This window comes from Barbus barbus, assembly GCF_936440315.1.
Source record: "Barbus barbus genome assembly, chromosome: 46".
Taxonomy (NCBI): domain Eukaryota; kingdom Metazoa; phylum Chordata; class Actinopteri; order Cypriniformes; family Cyprinidae; genus Barbus; species Barbus barbus.
This window is the reverse complement of record NC_136724.1, coordinates 16781070-16805799: the sequence shown is the minus strand read 5'-3', so window position 1 is coordinate 16805799 and position 24730 is coordinate 16781070. Positions and strand designations below refer to the sequence as shown.

At 36.5% G+C, this 24730-nt stretch overlaps 1 protein-coding gene across 1 annotated transcript in view; it reads left to right on the top strand.

Annotated features, from left to right (window-relative positions):
* Positions 1–24730, top strand: part of LOC306864726 (connector enhancer of kinase suppressor of ras 2-like) — a gene marked incomplete at both ends in the record, with an annotated part of 78620 nt that overhangs the window by 17070 nt on the left and 36820 nt on the right. The window contains 3 exons of the mRNA XM_079408918.1: positions 717–880; positions 6607–6809; positions 12591–12678. Of these exons, the coding sequence (XP_079265044.1) occupies positions 717–880; positions 6607–6809; positions 12591–12678 (455 nt within the window). The remainder of the gene's footprint in view (positions 1–716; positions 881–6606; positions 6810–12590; positions 12679–24730) is intronic.

Below are 24730 nucleotides of genomic sequence, written 5' to 3'. Positions count from 1 at the left end.
TTTTGATGAATCCTCTAAATCTTGGATGGCCTGAGGCTGAGAACATTTTCAGCAAATTTTCGTTTTTGGGTGAACTATTCCTGTTTTGAAATCAATTACACCAAAGTGAATATAAATCTTAGTTTGCGTAGTATGAGATATATGTATTGTAGTAATGGGCACGTTTATGTTTGTTAATATACAAATATGTACTGTATATGGCAATATTTATTTCTGTGTTAGAGAATGCAGATGTCTAAATTACTCTGTTATTGAAATTAATAGTGGTCAAGTGAAAGGTTTTTTAAATTAATTAACAGAAAATACATAAATATTTATTTCAGAAACCTTGCACTTGTCCACTGTTATCGCTTTGATGAGCAATTATTAAATGTTCAGTACCATCTGCATGACTCATGGGCTCTCTAACAGAAACCAGGTCAATGCTTAATTTACCAGTAACTTTACGCAAGGGGGTATGGGTAATATTAGATACATTTATTATTACTTTTTTATGATATATCATCATCTTGTAATCCTAAACTCATCTATAAATGTTACAATATAGTAGTAATGTACACTGGTTTTATGGGGACATCTTCCCCCACTATCCCCTACCATTTGGGCACTTTAACCATAAATCCAACATACTTTGGGATGATTTGGGATGTTCTAATTTTGCTGATGCAAATTAGAAATGAGCCTAGATTGCTGATATTTCCTTGATGTTCCTACAGGTCTGGATGACTGTTTGCAGCAGTATATAAAGAACTTTGAACGGGAGAAGGTAGGAGGTGACCAGCTGCTGAGGATCACCCATCAGGAGCTGGAGGATCTAGGGGTATCCCGCATCGGACACCAGGAGCTGATCCTGGAAGCTGTGGACCTACTGTGCGCTCTGGTGAGAGTCTTCACGCTCCTTTATGTGCTTGATCCTTCATCTGCTGTTCAACACCCCGTCAGCTGGCGGAGGAGTCCCCTACTGCACGATGTTGACAAAGATATCGAGATCGCTTTGAGAAAAATATCACATTCTGAAAAGACTACAAATTGAAAATGACTCTATTTACTTATTTAATAACTCGGACAGGTCTTATTTCACTCAATATACCAGGAGAAAAAGGCAAAAAAGTTAAAAACAATAAATCAATAATAATAATAAAATGTTTACATGATATGATTAAATATGAAAAACTAAATACTATACTGTTAAAAAAAATGTATATTAAAAATTTTAAATAATATGAATGAATGTTAACACAATAAAAAAAATAATCAATGGCTCTATTTAAATATATAATCAATTTATATAATCTTATTTTGGACAATATATAAGATGAAAAAGGCAGAAAATGTAAAAATCGAATAACGTAAAAATAAAAATAATAATATAAAACATTTAAATATTATGAACAAATATAAAATATAATAAAGCAAAAAGTTACCTATTTCTTATTTGACATATCAGAAGAACAAGAAAAAATATATTAAATTTAAATTTAAAAATAATAATATTAAATATTTAAAATAATATAAATACATTTAAACAAAACAAATTAAATAAAAAATAATCATTGGCTCTATTTAAACAAAACATTTAAAAATCAATAACTTAAAAATAACAACAATAATAATATAAGTTAAAATAATATGAATATGTATTAAAAAACATTAATAAATTAACCATAAATCAATTGAAAATATTGGAGCCTCTTTTTCAAAATCCAGTCAAATTAATATTCTGTTTCAGTTTTTTAAAAACATCACTTTACAGAGGTGAAATTAGTTGCAAATGTCATTTCTTGTTCTCTTAAAAGTCAGCCTTAATTTTATAAGATAATACTATTGCTCTCCTGGGAAAGATTTCCACAGATTTGTTCTCAAAATGCCACTCAATCAGTATTTAAATGTGGCTTTTTGCTAGGTAGGTTTGTTCCTGTGGCCTTAATCTGTATCTGCTTTGTGTGTGTGTGTGCGTGTGTGTGTGTGTGTGTGTGTGTTTATGTGGTTTATGAGGACACAAATTTGTATAATGACATGGGTATGACAGAGGTATTACAATATGAAGGTGGTTTATGAGGACACTGCCTATGTCCCCGTAATTCAAAAGGCTTAAAAAACATACTAAATGGTGTTTTTTTTTTAATCTAAAAATGCACAAAGTCTCCTGTGAGGGCTAAGTTTAGGTGTAGGGTTGGTGTAGGGCAATAGCACACACAGTTTGTTCAGTATAAAAACCATTACGCCTATGGAGAGTCCCCATAAACCACAAAAACCAACATGTGTGTGTGTGTGTGTCTTGACTAATTTTTATTGCTGTGTGATTGTCCATGGCTTGAAAATGATTTTCAAAAAGGTACCAAGAGTACAGACAGTGTGGGAGATGGGAAAAGGATTTAAGCTGAAATTTGCTCTGCTCCGCTTGAGCCTTTTACATTATCTAGTATTTAATAACTAGCTTTCCATCTAATTCTCTCTCTCTTTCGAATCTCTCAGTTGAGGAATTAAAACAATGACTTACCAGCCCACGCTTTCAGAATGTCAGCATCATGACGGGAGGGAACAGGCGACAGGATGATGTTTATCACATCCGTGTGAGCTGTCTCACGTGCCGCCCAGCCCGAGTCTCTCCTCAACCTGTCCTTTCGCTCTTTTTTTTCTATCTTCGCTTCAACTTGTCTTTCTAAGAGATATGTTTCTTGTTGTCTTTTCCTGAGATTGAATTTCAGTTTAGAGTTAACATAAGGTGAACTATAATGAATGTGAGGTTTTGTGAGGGACTGTGAACCACTGGCCTGTGCTGCTGACATTTAGGAGAGCGTTAATCATAAATAGATGGCTTTGCTGTGCTCTCTATCTGCTCTGAACGCTGATCCCAAATCAGAGCTGATGACATTCACGTTACAAAGCCCATGTGAATGTCAGCCTGTAGACATGTGCGTACGAGATTAGCCATCTTGTACATCTCGGATTTCATATAAACGCTGCCTCAACTGTACGTTTTGAAAGCCGCTTTTTAATTCTAAGAAATCATTCAGCGAAAAATTAGGATTATATTTCTTGGAGCACAAAATGAGATATTTTGCAGAATGTTCCTGCTATTCTTTTCAATACAGTGAACTTAAGGGGACAGTTCACTCAAAAATGAGAATTCCGTTATCATTTACTCTTCTTCGTGTCGTTCCAATCCTGTATGACTTATGACTTTTTTTCTGCAAAACACAAAAGGTGATGTTGGTTACAAAGCTGTTTTGTGTAAACAAACAAACAAAACATATATTTTTTTTAAATGTTAGATTCCACAGAAGAAAAAGTCAAACACGTTTTCAACAACATGAGGGTGAACAAATGATAAGGTTACTGTCCCTGAATTTTTTTTGCTCTCAGATCTCATTTATAGCTTTTAATTTCTAATTTAAACTTATTAGAACTTCAGAATTGAACTGACTGAAAAAAGAAAAGAAAACACTATTTGAAATCCATGATTTTGTTCATGTCGAAGTTAGTGTTACTGAATACGATCAACAAATTTAAATATGGCACGTCAAGAGTTAACTGTTAACTTTTAAACTATTAAAATAATATTCATTAGTGAAATAAAGCTACATCTAAAGCTAAATAAAAATAAAATATAAATATTAGATTCAAAGCTTGAATTTGAAGTACAAAAATGACTTTAACTAAAATAAAATTCAACTAAACGTAAAAAAACATAATTTTTTTTTTTATAAAATACTGTAATAGTATCAAATTAATAATAAAATAACACCTTTCAAGACATGATGAAGCAGGTTTGAAACAATAAGTGGATGAGTAAATGATGACAGAATTTTCATTTTCGAGAACTATCCCCAAAAATGACAAAAAAACAAAAACTCGCTGAGAGAAAATGACTTCATCACTGTAAACAATGAAGCATCCTGCGGCATTGTCTTGTGAGCATGGTATTAATTCACTAAGGGACCGTTTCCCCACCGTTAGGTGTCTTTGAAACCATCGCAGACACAAACTCTCACAAATATTGATGGAAGCCAGAGAACTGTTGAGTCTTTATTGTTTGACAGCATATTGACCTCAGAGACACAGAGCGGCCCACTCTCTCCTTTCCCGCCTCTCTAAACTCTCAAAGGCTGTCATTCTCTCACTTATTTGTTTATCTTGCTCTTCCCCTCCATATTGCTTTATCTTTCTGTCATTGTGGTGTGTTATCTCCTGCATTCATGCAGAGAGCGTCTAAACCGATTAGCATGGAGGATTCTGAGTGTCGATGCCCCCCACATCGTCTGCTCCCCCCATCTCCCTCCACTCACAAGCTGATTAATGTGTCTTTTGTGTGTCTGTGTGTGTTGTACAAACCTGTTTTAGTGTTCCAGGTGTGTGTTTATTACCTGTACTTGTACTTTGTGAGTGAGTGTGTGTGGGATTTGTTCTTCGGATAAGATGGAGCACATTACTTTCATCGATCTCCTACTGATGTGAGAGGAGATACTGAAATTGATGCAGACTTTACACACACACACACACACAATTGTTTTTTCTATCATGGTGTGCACATTCTATTGACTTCTGTTGTGTTATGCTGAATTAATGATATCTTTAGCCCCTAAACAGCCCTCACAGATATCTTTCTCATTTGTATGCTTTAAATAAGATGTTTTGTGTTTATTAAGCCATTAACATATTTTGTGAGCAACTCTTAAATAAAAATAATAGTATCAATAGGTGTACACACACATAATTTTTATTTATTATATATATATATATATATTTTTTTTTTTTCTATACTTTTCTAGTTTTACTAACCTGGAGCACAAAACCAGTTACAATTTATTGTAAATGCATGTAAGAGAGTAATCAATATAGTCGCTGGGGTATATTTGTAGCAATAGCCAACAATACATTGTATGGGTCAAAATTATCAATTTTTCTTTTATGCCAAAAATTATTCGGATATTACGTAAAGATCATGTTCCATGAAGATATTTTGTGAATTTCCTACCATAATTATATCAAAACTTAATTTTTGATTAGTAATATGAATTGCTAAGAACTTCATTTGGACAACTTTAAAGGCGATTTTCTCAATATTTTGCTTTTTTTTGCACCCTCAGATTCCAGATTTTCAAATAGTTGTATTTCAGCCAAATACAGTCCTATCCTAACAAACCATACATCAATGGAAAGCTTATTTTTTCAGTTGATGTATAAATCTCAATTTAAAAAAACTGACCCTTCTGACTGGTTTTGTGGTCCACGGTCTCACATATATATATTTAATTTTAATTTTATGTTATTTTTTGTTTTATATTTTTATTTATATCAGAAACAAAATGTGTATATGTAAAATTATATAACTATTAATTATCAGGTAAATTATAGGTCATATAAAGACACAATCAGTTAATGGATTTACAAGACTGGGATAGATAAAAATGTTTTATTCCCATTAATTAATATCTCGTGGCCACGATCTATCATGTTCCCACGAGTTGAACCGAACATGTCCCCTCCCGGTCACCGTATACATCACTTTCTAATAATGCAAAAAGATTTCTGTGAGGGTTACGGTTAGAGTTAAAAGTCAATGGATTGAAAAACAAATTTGTGTTTGTGCTCTTGAATGTATGTGCATAATGCTGCATTTGGTCTGTCTCTGCCCCTTGATCAGTGTTCTTTATGCAGGAACAAGGTAATTTGGTTCTCTGCCAAAAGGACCTGCTGCGACCTCGCTCTAACACACAAACACAGACATCAGCAGTTTCGATTTAAGATATGCCAAAGATGCCTATAGAAGTAAATGTGCGTATGTGAAAACTAAAGTGTGCTTTTTGGCTTTGTTCGGACATGTTTTTGTCAGATTTAGATATGCAGATTTGTCTGAGCTGATTGCGTTATCTCAGCGCGGAGCGTGGCATGTGTAAGCTCCTATCAGCTGGCAGCAGAGACTCTCAGTGCATTATTCATAGCCTGAACTTAATGTTCTGTCTCCACCCACTCAACGCACCTCTGCATATGAAGCACTCACTCTTTCTCTCTCTCTCTGCCAGGTGCTGAATATTAATTTGGGATCTCTGAGTGATCTTGAGGGTGTGAGTTAGAGAGAGAGAGAGAGAGAGATTGTGAGAAATGTGTTTTGTGCCTGTGTCTGTATTACAGAATTTATGCTGACTGTAATCCATTAAAATTAATTTTTCATCTTTAATCTAACCTAACCAGTTTTATTTTATTTTATTTTTAAAAAAATCTTAAATTAATGCAAAATTGTATTTATTTTATTTTATCTTATTACAAATATTTATTACAATTTAACATGTATTTTTAAATTAATATAAAATTAACTGAAAACAATATTTTCTTTAGGTAAGTGACACTCAGAATTTGTTTTTAGCAAACTTTCCTTTTCTAGTTTTACTTGCACAGTTTGCACACTTACAAATGTACAACTTCTGTCATGCCAATAAAGCACAATAAAACTGAAATTGAATACAGAAAGAGGAGAATTGTAAATCTAAAATGGAGACAGAACAGCGGGGAAACGAAAAGGGTTTCTGATTGAGTCATTCCTGCAATTGTTTGCAAACCAGTTTTGTCGCTAAAACCTTCATTGTCTTTATCTCTGTTTGACAGAACTACGGGCTGGAGACTGAAAACCTGAAAACTCTCTCTCATAAGCTCAATGCCTCTGCCAAAAACCTGCAGAACTTCATCACGGGCCGCAGACGCAGCGGTCATTACGACGGCCGGACGACCCGCAAACTGCCCAACGATTTCCTCACATCTGTGGTGGACCTCATCGCTGCTGCTAAGAGCCTTCTGGCCTGGCTGGATAGGTTAGTCCTGCTAAGAGCTGCATACAGACCAAATCAACACACAATTTAATACATACTTAACATAAATAAACACATATTCGATTGAATTGAATTCAAATTCAACCACATTGATGTGTCAAGGTTTTAAAGCCTTACTTGTTGGAGTATAGCCAAATTCAGCACCCTCTTCCTTAGAAATGGACTCCTCTGAAAAACTAGAAAAGGTTATTTGATATCAAATAAAGATTTAAAGTATGACCTTAAAGGTTAATAGTGGGCTTATTCTGAGCTCCAGAGTCTTGTCATCTTTCGTTGTTGATACTCAGATGAATGCTGTCGTGACGTGAGCAACTGACTGAGATTTCTGGTGACTTGATAGTGATAGATCTACAGCTGCAGCTAACTAGATTAGCTAGGTTATTAAGCAATTAATCTGGCATTTATATATTTGAGTAATTAGATGTTGAATACTACAAAAGTTTGGGGTCATAATATAAGATGCATTAAATTGATCAAAAGTGACAGTAAAAACATATAACATTTAATGTTATAAGATTTCTATTTCAAATAAATGCTATTCTTTTGAACTTGAGATTCATGAAAAAATCTAGAAAAGAAATGTATACTGTTTTCCACAAATGTATTAAGCAGCACAACTGTTTTTAACATACATAATAAGTAGAAATGTTTCTTGAGCAGCAAAACAGAATATTAGAATGATTTCTGAAGGATCATGTGACACTGAAGACTGGGGTAATGATGCTGAAATTTCAGCTTTGCATCACAGGAATACATTACATTTTAAAATATATTCAAATTGAAAATTGTTATTTTATATTATAAAGATATTTTATTATATTACCGTTTTTTTTATCAAATAAATGTAGCCTTGATGAGCATAAGAGACTATTTTCAAAAACATAAAGTCTTACTGACCAAAACTACATTGTGAAATTATGAGTTTTAATCTTGGTTTTTATGGATTAGTATGGATCTAAGATGTATTACTGACCCCAGACTGTACATTATGAAATTATGAGAGTTTTAGTCTTGGTTTTTATGGTAGTATGGATTTAAGATGTATTCCTGCATCAGCATTGTTGTTCCTTCCCGGGCCGTTGATTTTGGGCTTAGGTTCAGAGATGCAGCTGTGATTCCTGGAGTGTTATTCCAGGAACAGCAGAGGGTGTTGATCCAGGAACATTTCCTGTTTGTGTAAATCATGTCATGCATGGTCTTTCCTCCAGTCAAGGGATGGCGCTGAGAATTGGAGTGATACTTTGTGTGGCAGAGTGGGCAGAAATGACAGACTTGGGGTCTCTTGTGTAGTGTGCGCGAGGTCAGCTTTTGTCTGCTCAAATTCAATCATGTTGATTTGTTTTCCTCCCCTCAGCAATCAGGTAAAAGTATGAGTGAAGAGGTCTTGTATAACACAGACTCTTTCTCTCTCTGTAACTCAGCTTCTTTTGGTTCGAGGTTTTAACCATGTGGCTTCTGTTCATGTACGGTTGTCTTTAGATGGTGATTTCTTTATAAAATTTTGATGAGCAATTATTCAGAGAGAGCGATATGTAAGGAAAGTGAGAAATTGAACATTTCTGTCCAGCGGTTGTAATGTTTTCTCACAAGCAGATCCACATGGAGTCTGTGCATAATTTTAGTGCTGTTTGTGAGGAAAAATCTGTTTTCACTGAAAATTTCACATCCATTGATTCTCTGTCAGTGGATCTCGACCTTTTTGACTCAAAAACCCCCGACTGTCCAACACAATATTTGAAGGCTGTCCATATAATATATAATAAACATAACTATCTATCTATCTATCTATCTATCTATCTATCTATCTATCTATCTATCTATCTATCTATCTATCTATCTATCTATCTATCTATCTATCTATCTATCTATCTATCTATCTATCTATCTATCTATCTATCTATCATCTATCTATCTATCTATCTATCTATCTTAAAAGGAGCTTGAGTGTCAATATAGATAGATAAATTAACAACAGTTATTTTTTTTGATTCTAGATGTTTCAAGAACCATTTGTTCTTCACCAAAAACCACTCACTTTTCTTTCATGTATTGTACATTATTGCAAGATTTGATGATTTTCATCAAGATAATGTTGTCTAGCTGGCTACCGTAAAGGTTATTTTGTCGAATTAGCAAAAAATGTTTTATAGACTTGAAAGCATCGGTAAGAACAATCAGTAATATTTTGTATCATATTCTGTTGTTTTAAATAAAAAAAAGTGTGTATAAATTTGTCAAATTGTACCTGTATAAATTCCAGCTTGTTAAATTTTTTGTAGAGAAAATTTTGCAAAATGTTGTATAGTTAAAAAAGTTAAAAAGTAAAATTAACGAAAGAATATAAATATTTATAGCAAAAATAAAAATGTGACCCTCAAAACCAGTCGTAAGCAGCATGGCATATTTGTATCAATAGCCAACAATACATTGTATGGGTCAAAATTATCGATTTTTCTTTTATGCCAAAAATCATTAGGATATTAAGTAAAGATCATGCTCCTTGAAGATGTTTTGTAAATATCTACTGTAAATATGTCTAAGCTTAATTTTTGATGAGTAATATGCATTGCTAAGAACTTAATTTGGACAATTTTAAAAGCGATTTTCTCAATATTTAGATTTTTTTGCACCCTCAGATTACAGTTTGCACATAGTTGTATCTCAGCCAAATATTTTCCTATCCTAACAAACAATACATCAATGGAAAGCTTATTTATTCAGCTTTCAGATGATGTATAAATGTTTTGTGGTCCAGGGTCACAAATGCATTACTAAAAATAAAAAAATATATTTTATTTGTTGTAGCAAATAATGGCACAATTAAAAGAACTTGGCCAGCAGAAATATATATATATTTCTGAGATCTGACAGTTATATTTGTTAAACAATGCTGCGAGTACACAAATTTGTTGTCGTTGTAATGCATCACTTCTCATTTGCTAGAAATTTCTCCAGCTCTCATTGCAAATTAATCATTTTCAGTCACTTTGTTGCAGCAAATCACTGTCAGTATTAAACACCTTATAAGACACTTAAGTCATATCAAGTCATGCTGCAGTACTTCTACTTTTTCATCTCGAAATGAAGGTAAATCAGGCGAGTGGTTTGTGCTGAATGATCCATTTGGCACCCAGCTGCTTGATTCGGTCCAGCTCCCTCTGATACTGATCCTGGCTTAAAGCTCTGGACTGGTACAGCACCGCACAGTAGGACCCTTTCCATCAGACGGCATTTGATATCCTCTCAGCTTCACCCTGCTGAGAACGCCATTTCTCTATTGCTGTCCCCGGGCACCCGCCACCCCGCTCTCTGATCCTGGAGCTGAGTCCATATCACACACAGTTCACATTGGCACAGTCTGGATTGGGATCAAGCTGAGAGGACTTATCCACATGAGCTTGCTGACTAAGGTGAACTTGTAGCCAGTCAGTGTTTGGGTTAGGGAGGTTTCCGAGTTTCAGTGCACATAATCAGGAACGTACACTTGTAGGAACAAGGCCACCAGTTGGGAGGGGCGCCTCGTTCCCCTCGTTCATTAATACTGGCCTAATTACGCTCCCCGGCCTCTCTTCTCTGCCAAAAGAGTCCCCAGTAGAGCTGTCGTCTCCCCTGCAGACATAGTAGAAGAACAGAAGGAACTCTGAGAGTGGAGTTACACTAACGCAGGTGAATGGATCTGAAGCCAAGAGACATTATGACTGATTTGAGAGTCTCGGTCCCTTAAGTGTTATTGGTTGATATCCATCCAGCCTGACACTGGCTCTCCTCTGCCATTTGCCAAGTCGGTGATCATCATTTAATGGTATCTGGCTGCTTCTGTTGCGTTTGTGGTGGGCTTTCCCTCATTCTCATACACTGAGGGCGGACCTCCTGGTGGGAGGGGCTTATTGGAATGCAAAGGAGGTTCCGTCAATTACATTAAGAGGCATAATAGATCATAGTCAGAGTACAAGCCATTTTGATTGTTGATAATTCAGGCAACCAAACATTGATGTCTTTTTTTGCCCATTTGAAATTTGTGAGAAGACTGAATGTTCAGCATCCAGGCGTACTGAACACACTGTGCTTCTATTCCTCAAAGCCTCATTTTTATTTGTGCCACTTTAAATTTGGCATCTACTCTAACTAAGGCCTATAGTTTTTATCTTATACACAGCTCAGCTATTTTCAAATTCATTCCTATTCAAATTCAGGTCTGAATAAGCATTTAATTCTGAGTAACTTTAAAATTCTGTTCTTTTAAAATTCAAAATAAAACACACTAGAAATAAACTGATTTATTTAAATGGTAGTACATTTAGGTATCACAACATTATATACATATATATAAAAAAGTGGCGGGGTTCTATAAATATAAATATATTATAATTATATTTTATATATAATATATACATATACGTATTACATTTATTATCTTATTGGTATTGGCCAATAACTGTTAAACTATCAGTTATTGGTATCAGCCTCAAATGTCTTGAATGGTGCATCACTGCCTATAGATTATCTTCTAATGGTGTGATCATTGTTTCTTAGATAAAGGTTCTTAATTCTTTCTTGAAGCATGGCACTAGTGACACCAAGGTCGTGGGTTTGATTCCAAGGGAGCTTGTAAACTGCATAAATGTGTACCTTAAATGCAATTTAAGTTACTTTAGATAAAAGCATCTGCCAGATGCATAAATGTAAATGCCCTGACATTAATAGTGCTAATGCGTTTTCATTGATTTGTTCAGATGGGAGCTGAAAGTATTCTGATTCTCTCTCCGAGTGTAAAAGGATCTTTGAAATGAAGATAGACAGCAGCGCATACGCAATTACAAGCACACACCAGCTCTCAGACTCTCACGCATTGATTGAAAAACTGGAGCAGGATGGGGTGAAACTTTAAGGCCTGGCCTTGAGGAGATGGCAGTGGTCTTTTTACCCAACTGACGGATTTCCCGTCAGCCTGGAGCCTTCGTGTCCAGATGGCAGCATGTGCTCAAATGCTTTAAAAGAGCAAAGGTTGGATGTAATAAAGTCTACTCAGTCCTGGAGAGAATTGAATGAGCTGCATAGATTTTAGCATCTCTCTGTCTACTTGGATGACTTGGTTTTGATCTTCTTGCTATCTGTTCTCTCACATTTAGTCTTTTCTCTCCCTCAAGTTCTCCTTCTACATCCTGTCAGGTTTTTTCCAGACATTTCTCGTGAAGTCTCTGACCACTGCGTCCATGCTTGCTGACAGGTGTCCTTGAACCGAGGTCAGACACTGTCGGCGTACTTATCTACCGCAAAGTGATATTTGGGAGTCAAGTGAAACCGCTGACATTTAGTAGCGGAGTTTTGAAGGGGGATTTGATATTCGCCGAGAGCTGCATCCCAAATCCTGTTTAGGAAAGCGAGTTTAGTGTGTTCGGGTGGTATAAGAGTGCTTGTGAGGTCTTTGAATGTTTTTTAGCTTAGTGGTGAAAGATTGTTAGAGTTTCTTTGTTAGAGTTTCTTAAATTGTGAGGGGCTTCTGGGCGTGCATCAGAGACAGGATGGAAATGATGAATCAATGTTCCTACAGCCCTGTATATATAGCACACAGCCTCAATACACACGACCCACATTCACTTCGTCACTCACAGGAAGAGAGAAACTGGGTCTGGAGTACATTGATGGTCAATAGGGATAACATATACACATCTACAATTTGCAAACACACTCAAATTGTCCATCTTGTGGGTCTGGCTCTAAGAATAATCTAATGGTTAATTCCAGGTGTTACTTCTTTTGCAGGTCGCCATTTGCTGCCGTAACAGATTATTCCGTGACCAGGAATAATGTGATCCAGCTGTGCCTGGAACTCACTACCATAGTACAGCAGGTAATGGCATTCACCAACCCAAACCAACTAGATCAACACTTTTACAGTCTTGTATGAGATGCAACAAACACACTGAAATGGACACTTATGATTTGAAGAATTGATAGTCTAATTCTCAGAAATATTTTATGTAGGTCATATATGGCTCTACTCTAGGCATGGAGAAGGACTTTGAGAGTAGATTTAGCTCTGACGTTGAGTTAAAGGAATAGTTCACCCAAAAATGAATATTTTGTCATCATTTACTCATTCTCATGTCATTCCAAACCTGTATGAGTTTCTTTGAGTTTAAAATTGAGTTAGATATTTTGAAGAATGCTGGTTATCAAACAGTTGATGTTCCCCATCGACTTCAATAGTATTTATTTCCCTACTATGGAAGTCAATGGGGACCAACAACAGTTTGGTTCCTCTAAATTCTTCAAAATATCTTCTTTTGTATTCAACATAAGTAAGAAACCTTTACAGGTTTGGAAGTACATGAGGGTGAGTAAATGATGACAAAATTTTTTCATTCCTTTAAATGTTGTATCAAATGTTGTTTTTTCATCTTTTTTGCCAAATATGAAGGAGTGGTTGTTAAAAATAGTTAAATTGGTTAAATTATCTGGAAAATATTTCCTTTTTTTTTTTTTTATCAAGTTTAACACTTAGATACAGTTTTTTTTACACAGCTATAGCAGTTTTCCCCTTAATATTAAAATCTAGTGTATTCTATTCTACTGTCATTAGAATAAAAATTATTTTGTCATTAATCAAATAGTTTCTTACCAGTCTCTTACTAAAAAAATTGCATTTGTGAATTTGTGATTGTGAATGCAATTTTATATAAATAAACAACTGTTCAAAAGTTTGGGCAATTTTTTATTTATATATAAAAATTAAAATGTAATATTTCTTAAAGGAACACGCCACTATTTTTGAAAATAGGCTCATTTTCCAACTCCCCAAGAGTTAAACAGTTGAGTTTTACCATTTTCGAATCCATTCAGCCGATCTCCAGGTCTGGCGGTAGCACTTTTAGCATAGCTTAGCATAGATCATTGAATCTGATTAGACCGTTAGCATCTCGCTCAAAAATGACCAAAGAGTTCCGATATTTTTCCTATTTGAAACTTGAGTCTTCTTATACATTTTTAATCTATTCATGTGATGGCAAAACTGAATTTTCAGCACCCATTACTCAGTCTTCAATGTCACATTATACTTCAGAAAAAAAATCACACAGACTCAAAACTATTAAATCTCCTAATCTCAGTAATATTTTTGTTCAGCTGACAAGACAACGGTGTTCTTGGCCTTTATATCGACACCAGTGTCAATATAAAATACATTTCTGTTGCATATTTTTATGATAAAAAAATTACTGAGTGCACGTTTGAGATATTGATGTGAAATGTCATCTCACACGTCTGCTCTTCCCATATTCTTTCACATTTTAAAAAGTCTTTAGAATGTTTGGAAGGTTTTAGAATGCACTCTGAGGATGTCAAGGACTACATCTCATTTGCAGTGTGCATTGTGGGTAATGTAGTCTTGTACAGGTGCATCTCAATAAATTAGAATGTCGTGAAAAAGTTCATTTTTTCTTGTAAGTTATTTCAAAAAGTGAAACGTTCAAATATTTTTGATTCATTGCATGTAAAGTAAAACATTTCAAAACTTTTTTTGTTTTAATTTTGATGATTAGAGCTTACCGCTGATGAAAGGTAAAGATCAGTATCTCAAAATATTAGAATATTTACATTTGTGTTTACACCATTTATACTACAGTATCAATTCCGGGTATCTCTTGTTCTTTGAAACCACAATAATGTAGAAGACTGCTGATTTGGCAATGATCCAGAAGACGAACATTGATGCCCTCCACAAAGAGGGTAAGTCACAGAGGGTCATTACTGAAAGCTGTGGCTGTTTACAGAGTGCTGTATCAAAGCATATTAAATGCAAAGTTGACTGGAAGGAAAAATTTGGGTAGGAAAAGGTGCACAAGCAACAGGGATGACTGCAAGCTTGAGAATACTGTCAAGCAAAGCTGATTCAGACACTTGTGAGAGCTTCACAAGAAGTGGACTGAAGCTGGAGTCAAGAGTGCATCAAGAGTCACCACGCTCAGACTGAACCAGAGACAACGTCAGAAGTGTCTTACCTGGGCTGTGGAGAAAAAGAACTGGACTGTTGCTCAGTGGTCCAAAGTCCTCTTTTCAGATTAAAGTAAATTTTGCATTTCATTTGGAAATCAAGGTCCCAGAGTCTGGAGGAAGAGTGGAGAGGCACAGAATCCATGTTGCTTGAAGTCCAGTGTGAAGTTTCCACAGCCAGCGATGATTTGGGCTGCCATGTCATCTGCTGGTGTTGGTCCACTGTGTTTTCTGAAGTCCACAGTCAACGCAGCCATCTACCAGGAAATTTCAGAGCACTTCATTCTTCCTTCTGCTGACAAGCTTATGGAGATGCTGATTTAATTTTCCAGCAGGACTTGGCACCTGCCCACACTGTCAAAGGTACCAAAAGCTGGTTCAATGACCATGGTGTTACTCTGCTTGATTGGCCAGCAAACTCGCCTGACCTGAACCCCATAGAGAATCTATGGGTTATTGTCAAGAGGAAGATGAGAGACAATGCAGTGGCCGCTATCAAAGCAACCTGTGCTTCCATACCACCTCTGCAGTGCCACAAACTGATCACCTCCATGCCACGCCGAATTGAGGCAGTAATTAAAGCAAAAGGAGCCTCTACCAAGTATTGAGTACATATACAGTAAATGAACAAACTTTCCAGAAGGCCAACTATTTACTAAAAATGTTTTTTTTATTGGTCTTATGAAGTATTCTAATTTGTTGAGATAGTGAATTGGTGGATTTTGTTAAATGTGAGCCTAAATCATCACAATTAAAAGAACCAAAGGCTTAAACTACTTCAGTCTGTGTGCATTGAATTTATTTAATACACGAGTTTCACAATTTGAGTTGAATTACTGAAATAAATTAACTTTTCCACGACATTCTAATTTATTGAGATGCACCTGTAGAGCAGAGCAGGGAAGGAAACACGATCAGTGTGAAATAACCATGTCAGACAAAAGAGAAATATGAGAAAGGAGAGGGATTCTAGGCCCCTGCAGTGATGTGCATGTGTGTTAGCGTGTGTGTTTGTGTACCCAGCAGATTATTTCTGGTAGGGTCAGAAGATCATGGCTGGCAAGAGCAGCATTAAAATGGATGAGTCTGTCACAGCCAGCTCAGCCTGAATTCTGCACACAATCTCTCTCTTAATCCAGGACAGATTACAGCGTTGAAGCCAGAGATCTGGGTCTAATTTTAACTAATGCAACTAGTATTGAGTGCTCAGGACCAGCAGGGCCCTTTCCCCAAATCCACGGATTCCTATCTCTCCTATTTGGCAGGTGTGTTTTTAGCTGGTTTTTACCTGATCCAAGCCGGTAATTAACTGATCCAAGATAATCCAAACTGGTTTAGCTGACCAGATGGACCGCCAGCTGATTGGGACCTGACTGAGTTGGTAGACAATCTTGTACCAGTCTAGCATGTTCCAAAAACCTGCTTGACCATCTGATTTCTCCGCCAGGGCACTTGACCAAGATGGACGCTGGTATTCTATCACAGGCCACAAACCTCTAAACAAAAGCTTCAATGTCCACAGTTCCCATTAATATACTATTGCATTGTAACTTGCATAGACCGTATGGATGAGCGCCGCCTGCTGGCATCGCTATCACCTCTATCTTTAGTTTGGGTGTGTTTGTCTCTCTCATTGTCTGGCTCTGTGTGGTGTTTACTTGTAATTTAAAGTAATATTGCATCCAAGAATGAAAATTTCTCATTAATTTGCTCCTAATGTTGTTCCAAACGTACTTTCTTTTGTGAAACACAGCTGTTCTCAATTAAGTGAAAGTGAAAGGTCTGTGGCTGCTCCAAGCTGTAAAATAATGTAAAAAAAAACCCAACACAGAAGTGTCCATATGACTTGTGCACATATATTCCAAGTGTCCAAAGCAATACTAAAGGTTTGTGTTAAACAGACCAAAATTTTAAAGGGATAGTTCACCCGAAAATGAAAAAACCCCCGAAAATTACTCACCATCATGTTGTTCCAAACCAGTAAAACCTGTGTTCATCTTCGGAACACAAATTAAGATACAGTATTTTTGATGAAATCTGAGAGCTTTCTGACCCTGCATAGACAGCAGTGCAACTATGTTTAAGGCCCATAAATGTAGTAAGGACATCCTTAAAATAGTCCATGTGACATCAGTGGTTCAACCGTAATGTTATGAAGTTACGAGAATACTTTTTGCGCACAAAGAAAACAAAAATAAGGACTATTCAATAATGTCTTCTCTTCCTTGTCAGTCTTCGATGCATATTCACGAGAGTACCACGACTTTCTGGGTCTTGAACGGGTCAGTTGCGTTTCGTGTTAAGCCAGTATGAGCCATAAACTACTGTAAATAACCGTTAAATAACTTTTGACATTGTGTTAATTGTGTTTTGTATATCAAAATATGTTGATGTGATGTGATTTTGGTATACTATTTTTATGTATGTATGTATGTATTTATTTATTTATTTGTTTATTTATTTTCAATCATATTTCTATGCAGTTATAGCAGTACAAACATTAAATTTAAAATACACTAGTTGGTACATAAAACATTTTTATTTTCGAAAAAACTCACCAAGGCTGCAGTTATTTGATCAACAATACAGTAAAATAGTAATATTGTGAAGTATTATTATGTTTTAAAGCAACTATATAGTTAAAAAAGAACCAATTTTATAATAATTTTATTGTGATTTTAAAGCTTGACAGCACCAGTCCCTTGTCCATTTTCTTCAAAAACTCTTCTTTTGTGTAAAAGAAGAAAGTCATTTGGATTTGGAACAACGCGAGATGTTGAGTGATTAAATCATGGCAGAATTTCATTTTTTGTGTGATCTTCAAACACCATACTGTGGCACGAGAATGCATGTGTCTTATGCACGCCTCCAGTCACACATGCATGCACACACACACACACACATATGCACACTGGCGTCCTGCGTGATGATCCATGGCTTGAGTGACAGCACTGGAGAATAGTACAGAGATGCTCAGGGTTGCTCAGAAGGGAAGTGAATCAAAGTGCTTTCATTTGCTGGGAACACTCTTTTCTTTCGCTCTCTCTCAAGGCTTTGGCTGTGCGAGTGTCTCAGGTGTGAGGGCTGGTTATTACTTTATTGTGATGAAAGAGAAGAGGTGCAGGTGAGAACACCAAAGACGGACGATGACAGAAAATAAGCCCTCTTGGTAAGATGCTGCAGAAACAGACATATAGTTTCAACGACCAAAGAAAAAGAGAATCATGTCCTCCTACTGGGCATTGTTAGGTTTGGGGGTCAGTGATGGATACAGGAAGCAGAGAGAGTGTTGCCATGGTGATGGCTGATGGCCAGAGATCAGTTTCTTCAGTACGTCTTCTTTTATATTTCATAAATTCTCAATTTATCTGTATACATGGAACAAGGGTTTATGATCTTGTTTGTTTGTCCTTGGAACAAATGCCCTCACAATGTCATTTTTTGAATGATAAAACCATTTGCTCCATGAATAGAAAACTATACCATGTTCCTGGTTAATGTAAATGATTCATTGACCATTTATGAAATAATACAGGACTGCTAATTAAATGACTTGAATAAATGAATATTAAATGACTTACTTGGCTCCCACAAGAAAAAAACCTGCTTCACAACAGCACTACATTATGCCTTATTCAGTAAAATGTCAAATGTCACTTCCATTATAATCAACTACTAAACTGCTGCACATTGCATTGTGCCTTCAGCCAAAGATAATTGTCCTCATTTGATTAAAAATAAATAGATTTAATTGCTCTGTATCAATTACATACTTTTATTTGTTATGTATTTAGAATATTGTGTTTTGCATATATATATATATATATATATATGCAAAACACAATGATGATTAGAGCTTATAGTTTGTGAAAGTTAAAAATCCAGGATCTCGAAATATTAGAATATTTACATTTGAGTTTCATTAAATGACCATTCCTACAGTAACAATTCTGGGTATCTCTTGTTCTTTGAAACCACAATAATGGAGAAGACTGCTGAATTGGCAATGGTCCAAAAGACACTCATTGACACCCTCCACAAAGATGGTAAGTCACAGAAGGTCATTGCTGAAAGGGGTGTTCACAGAGTGCTGTATCGAAGCATATTAAATGCAAAGTTGACTGGAAGGAAGAAATTGGGTAGGGAAAGGTGCACAAACAACAGGGATGACCGCAAGCTTTTGAATACTGTCGAGCAAAGCCGATTCAAACACTTGGGAGAGCTTCACAAGAAGTGGACTGAAGCTGGAGTCAGTGCATCAGGAGTCACCATGCTCAGAAGTCTTCAGGAACAGGGCTACCAAGACACTTCTGAAACAGAAAAAAACAACAGAAGCATCTTACCTGGGCTAAGGAGAAAAAAAAAACTGGACTGTTGCTCAGTGGTCCACAGTCCTCTTTTCAGATAAAAGTAAATTTTGCATTTAATTTGGAAATCAAGGTCTGAAGACTGGAGAGGCACAGAATCCAAGCTGCTTGAAGTCCAGTGTGAAGTTTCCGAAGTCAGTGATGATTTGGGGTGCCGTGACGTCTGCTGGTGTTGGTCCATTGTGTTTTATCAAGTCCAAAGTCAATGCAGCCGTCTACCAGGAGATTTTGGAGCACTTTATAGCCCCTTTCACACTGCACATTGGTCCCGGAAAATTGCCGGAGTGCCTTCTGTGTGAACGCAACCACGTCCCGGGATTGATTCTGCGATCAATCCCGGGTTGGGGACCTAGTAACATTGCCGGGTTCAGTCCCGGAACGAGCGCTGTGTGAACAATGCCGGATCAATGCCGTAAAGGCTGATGACGCGTGTTATCATGCGACTCTTTTACCGGGTGTTTTGAAGGCAGATCAACATTCACACAACGAAAAATGTGTAAACTGGAATGAAGCAGCGATCGGAGCTCCTCACTATCCGCGCTGAAGCTGAAATCGTTCGCCAGTTTAGTGAAATGGTGCGCGGCGCATTATACACGTCACATGAAATGTCACGTGTCTTTACGGGATCTTTATGGGTTGTGTGTGAACGCACACACAGATTCCGGAAAATCACTGGCAGTGTGAATGAACCAAAATCTAACGATCCGGGAACAATTGCCGGAACACATTACTCGTGTATTTTCCGGAATCTCTGTGTGAAAGGGGCTTTAGCTTCTATCTGCTGACAAGCTTATGGAGATGCTGATTTCCTTTTCCAGCAGGACTTAAGTACCTGCCCACAGTGCCAAAACCACTTCCAAGTGGTTTGCTGACCATGATATTACTGTGCTTGATTGGCCAGCCAACGTACATGACCTGAACCCCATATGGAATCTGTGGGATATTTTCAAGAGAAAGATGAGAAACAGTCGATCCAACAATACAGCCGAGCTGAAGGCTCAATAGTGCCACAGGCTGATCGCTTCCATGCCATTCCTCACTGATGCTGTCATTTTTGCTAAAGGAGCCCCGACCAAGTATTGAGTGCATAAATTAACATACTTTAAAGAACTTGAACTTTTCTGTTTTGCAAATCCTTTTTTGATTGATCTTAGGAAATATTCTAATATTTTGAGATGCTGAATTTTTGATTTTCATGAGCTGTGAGCTCTAATCATCAAAATTAAAACAAAAAACCTTTGAAAAGTTTTACTTTACATGTAATGAATCTAGAATATATGTGATGCGATCTAGGAAAACCCAACACCTTGACATTTTTCCTTTTATAGGTTTTATATCAAATGAAAGCTGGGTTCAAGCCCTTTCCATAAATTTTTATTTTGTCCATAGCTTGACTGTAACGAAAGTTATGGCTATCTGCAGTTGGCTGATAGCTATGATTTTCAGGAATTAATTAATTTTGAGAAAAACGGGTTTAAAGTGAGATGGGTTTCACTTCACGGGTTTAAAGAGAGCTGTCTGTAAAGAGCTCTATACTGCATCATTACACAAACAGACTAACATTACCCTAAAGAGTACAGTTTTCCGTTGTTTATCATGGGCATAGTCTCTGAACTTTTGATCACCCCTAGATAGCACGAATAGTGTACCTCAGAAAGGTGAGCGCAGCTTAACTGTTCGCACACCTGTGCATATACAGACTGTCATCGGACTCCTCTTTAGTAACTTCATCATCCAATCCTTCATCTCTGGATGTGAAATAGTCCATTATAACATCGTTTTATGGCACTGACAATGGCAAGTTCGAGCAGACTGAGATGAGCAAGATCATTTAGTTGAGCAGTTACTTCAGACTGCATTGTTTTCTTTCGCTCCGCCATCTCACTCATTTATTCAAAATAAATAAATTAATTAATTTGCGTGCCGTAGTTTACACAGGACTGGTGGGAAATTTACATTGATACACCTTTATTATATATGTGACGTGGCTTATTTTGATTGGATAGGTTAACTGTTTATATGGTGTTAAGAGAAAGCACATCTACAGCACGTTCATAAAGACTCTTTTCTGCTTGCTGCAATAAATCGCTATTATTCTACACTAAAAAAGTGAATTTTGCCAAGATATTTTCAGAGATGATAGACAAGATGTTATAGAATAATAATTTAACGAAAACCTAATTTTGACAAAACATGACATTCTACCTATTTTTTGAATTTCCTGAAAACGTCCCAGTGCGACATCCGACGGGTTTTCCCAGATCGCATCACATATGAAAGTTTCACTTTTTTCCACAATTTAGTTACAAAAAATAATGAACGTTTTCACGATATTCTAATTTTTTGAGATGCACCTATATGTGTGTGTGTGTATGTATATATATATATATATATATATATATATATATATATATATATATACACACAATTGGGCAAAAAAGTATTTAGTCAGCCACCAATTGTGCAAGTTCTCCCACTTAAAAAGATGAGAGAGGCCTGTAATTTTCATCATAGGTACACTTCAACTATGAGAGACAGAATGGGGGGAAAGAATCCAGGAAATCACATTGTAGGATTTTTAATGAATTAATTGGTAAATTCCTCTGTAAAATAAGTATTTGGTCACCTACAAACAAGCAAGATTTCTGTCTCTCACAGACCTGTAACTTCTTCTTTAAGAGGCTCCTCTGTCCTCCACTCGTTACCTGTATTAATGGCACCTGTTTGAACTCGTTATCAGTATAAAAGACACCTGTCCACAACCTCAGTCACACTCCAAACTCCACTATGGCCAAGACCAAAGTGCTTTCGAAGGACACCAGAAATAAAATTGTAGACCTGCACCAGGCTGGGAAGACTGAATCTGCAATAGGCAAGCAGCTTGGTGTGAAGAAATCAACTGTGGGAGCAATTATTAGAAAATGGAAGACATACAAGACCACTGATAATCTCCCTCGATCTGGGGCTCCACGCAAGATCTCACCCCGTGGGGTCAAAATGATCACAACAACGGACCTAGTGAATGACCTGCAGAGAGCTGGGACCAAAGTAACAAAGGCTACCATCAGTAACACACTACGCCGCCAGGGACTCAAATCCTGCAGTGCCAGACGTGTCCCCCTGCTTAAGCCAGTACATGTCCGGGCCCGTCTGAAGTTTGCTAGAGAGCATTTGGATGATCCAGAAGAGGATTGGGAGAATGTCATATGGTCAGATGAAACCAAAATAGAACTTTTTGGTAAAAACTCAACTCGTCGTGTTTGGAGGAGAAAGAATGCTGAGTTGCATCCAAAGAACACCATACCTACTGTGAAGCATGGGGGTGGAAACATCATGCTTTGGGGCTGTTTTTCTGCAAAGGGACCAGGACGACTGATCCGTGTAAAGGAAAGAAAGAATGGGGCCATGTATCGTGAGATTTTGAGTGAAAACCTCCTTCCATCAACAAGGGCATTGAAGATGAAATGTGGCTGGGTCTTTCAGCATGACAATGATCCCAAACACACCGCCCGGGCAACGAAGGAATTTCAAGGAATTTCAAGGTCCTGGAGTGGCTTAGCCAGTCTCCAGATCTAAACCCCATAGAAAATCTTTGGAGGGAGTTGAAAGTCCGTGTTGCCCAGCGACAGCCCCAATACATCACTGCTCTAGAGGAGATCTGCATGGAGGAATGGGCCAAAATACCAGCAACAGTGTGTGAAAACCTTGTGAAGACTTACAGAAAACATTTGACCTCTGCCATTGCCAACAAAGGGTATATAACAAAGTATTGAGATGAACTTTTGTTATTGACCAAATACTTATTTTCCACCATAATTTGCAAATAAGTTCATTAAAAATCCTACAATGTGATTTCCTGGATTCTTTCCCCCCATTCTGTCTCTCATAGTTGAAGTGTACCAATGATGAAAATTACAGGCCTCTCTCATCTTTTTAAGTGGGAGAACTTGCACAATTGGTGGCTGACTAAATACTTTTTTGCCCAACTGTATATATATGTACACTGCCCTCCAAAAGTTTGGAAACACTCCTGGAAAAGTGTGGTTTTGGACGATATCAGCATAAATCCTTATAATTTTTTGGTGCAAATACGTTAAAGTAACTTGACATTATCATTGAAGACCAGCAATAAAACATAATAATGCAATACATACATGTTAAAGTCAGACATGCCCCTTTGCCAGGTTTGATGCCTGGTTACTGGTTTAAACTTGGCCCAGGTTTTAAAAGTTTTTGGGTCAGCACACCTTAATACTGTAGCTTCAACAATTTATTGCCAATTCAAAGTCAATGTTTGAATAAACTGACAGCTCGGATGCCCAGATTATGCAGAGCTGTAATAGCCACTAATGGTGGATATTTTGATTAATCGAAAAAGTTTTTTCTATGTATAAACTGTTTATGTAATAAAATATGTTTTCGTTGTTTGTGTTGTCCCTTATCAGTGCAAAATTATCACAAATTGAAAAGGATTCATGCCAATATTGTCCAAAGCCCCACTTTTCTAGGGCGTTTACAAACTTTTGGAGGGCAGTGTATATATATATATATATATATATATATATATATATACATACACATATTTATACAAATATGTGTATATTATATATATATATATATATATATATATTATATATTTATAACATATTCATATTGTTGTAGCAGTAACATTTACAGTAGCAGTAGCAGTAACTAACATTACGTACATTAAAAAATTAAAAAATCTTTAATATTCTTAAAAAATGTTTACTATTTAAAAGTACTTGCTTTCATTGATTTATAGAAATCAATAGCCATTACTCCAGTCTTCAGTGTCACATGGTCCTTCAGAGATCGTTCTTATATGCTGATTTGCTGCTCAAAAAGGATTTCTTATCAACAATGTTGAAAATAGTTGTGCTCCTTTATATTTTGTGCAAAACGCAATGAATTTAGAAATAGAAATAGAAATTTCTAAAGAACATCAATAATTTGAAATAGAAATCATAAAAAAAATACAGAATTGTTATTCTAAAATACCCAATTAGGAGCAGTTTTTATATTAATGGATATATTTTCATTGGAAATAAAAATGTTGTTTAAAATTTACAATTGTTTTACTGCCCAATGAATTTCCAACGAAGACACTTCCAGCATCAGATTATGGTAGTTAATAATAATCAATGTACTTCATGAAATTGATGTTTGTGACCAATGGACAAGCAAATAACTGTAGAAGTTTGTCCGCTTGTATGTATCTTATATGACACCTGCACAAACACAGTCACACTGCAGGTTTGCTATTTCTCCATGAACTTTCACAGCAGTCCTGGCCCCCAGCGGGAATCTCAGTAGCTCCTTGAAATGTCTCCATCAGAGCCTGAATGTTAAATTGAGCCCGGGGCTCTCCTCTGTTCAACCTTCCTATATTAGATCAGCATCTGAGAGAGAGAAAGAGAGAGAGACATTTCTGAACACAGTGACCCAGCTGTTTGGTAGATTATCCCATCTGCAGAGATACTTTGCTCAGTAAATGTTTTCTCAAGCGCTCTGTGTGGGTGAGCG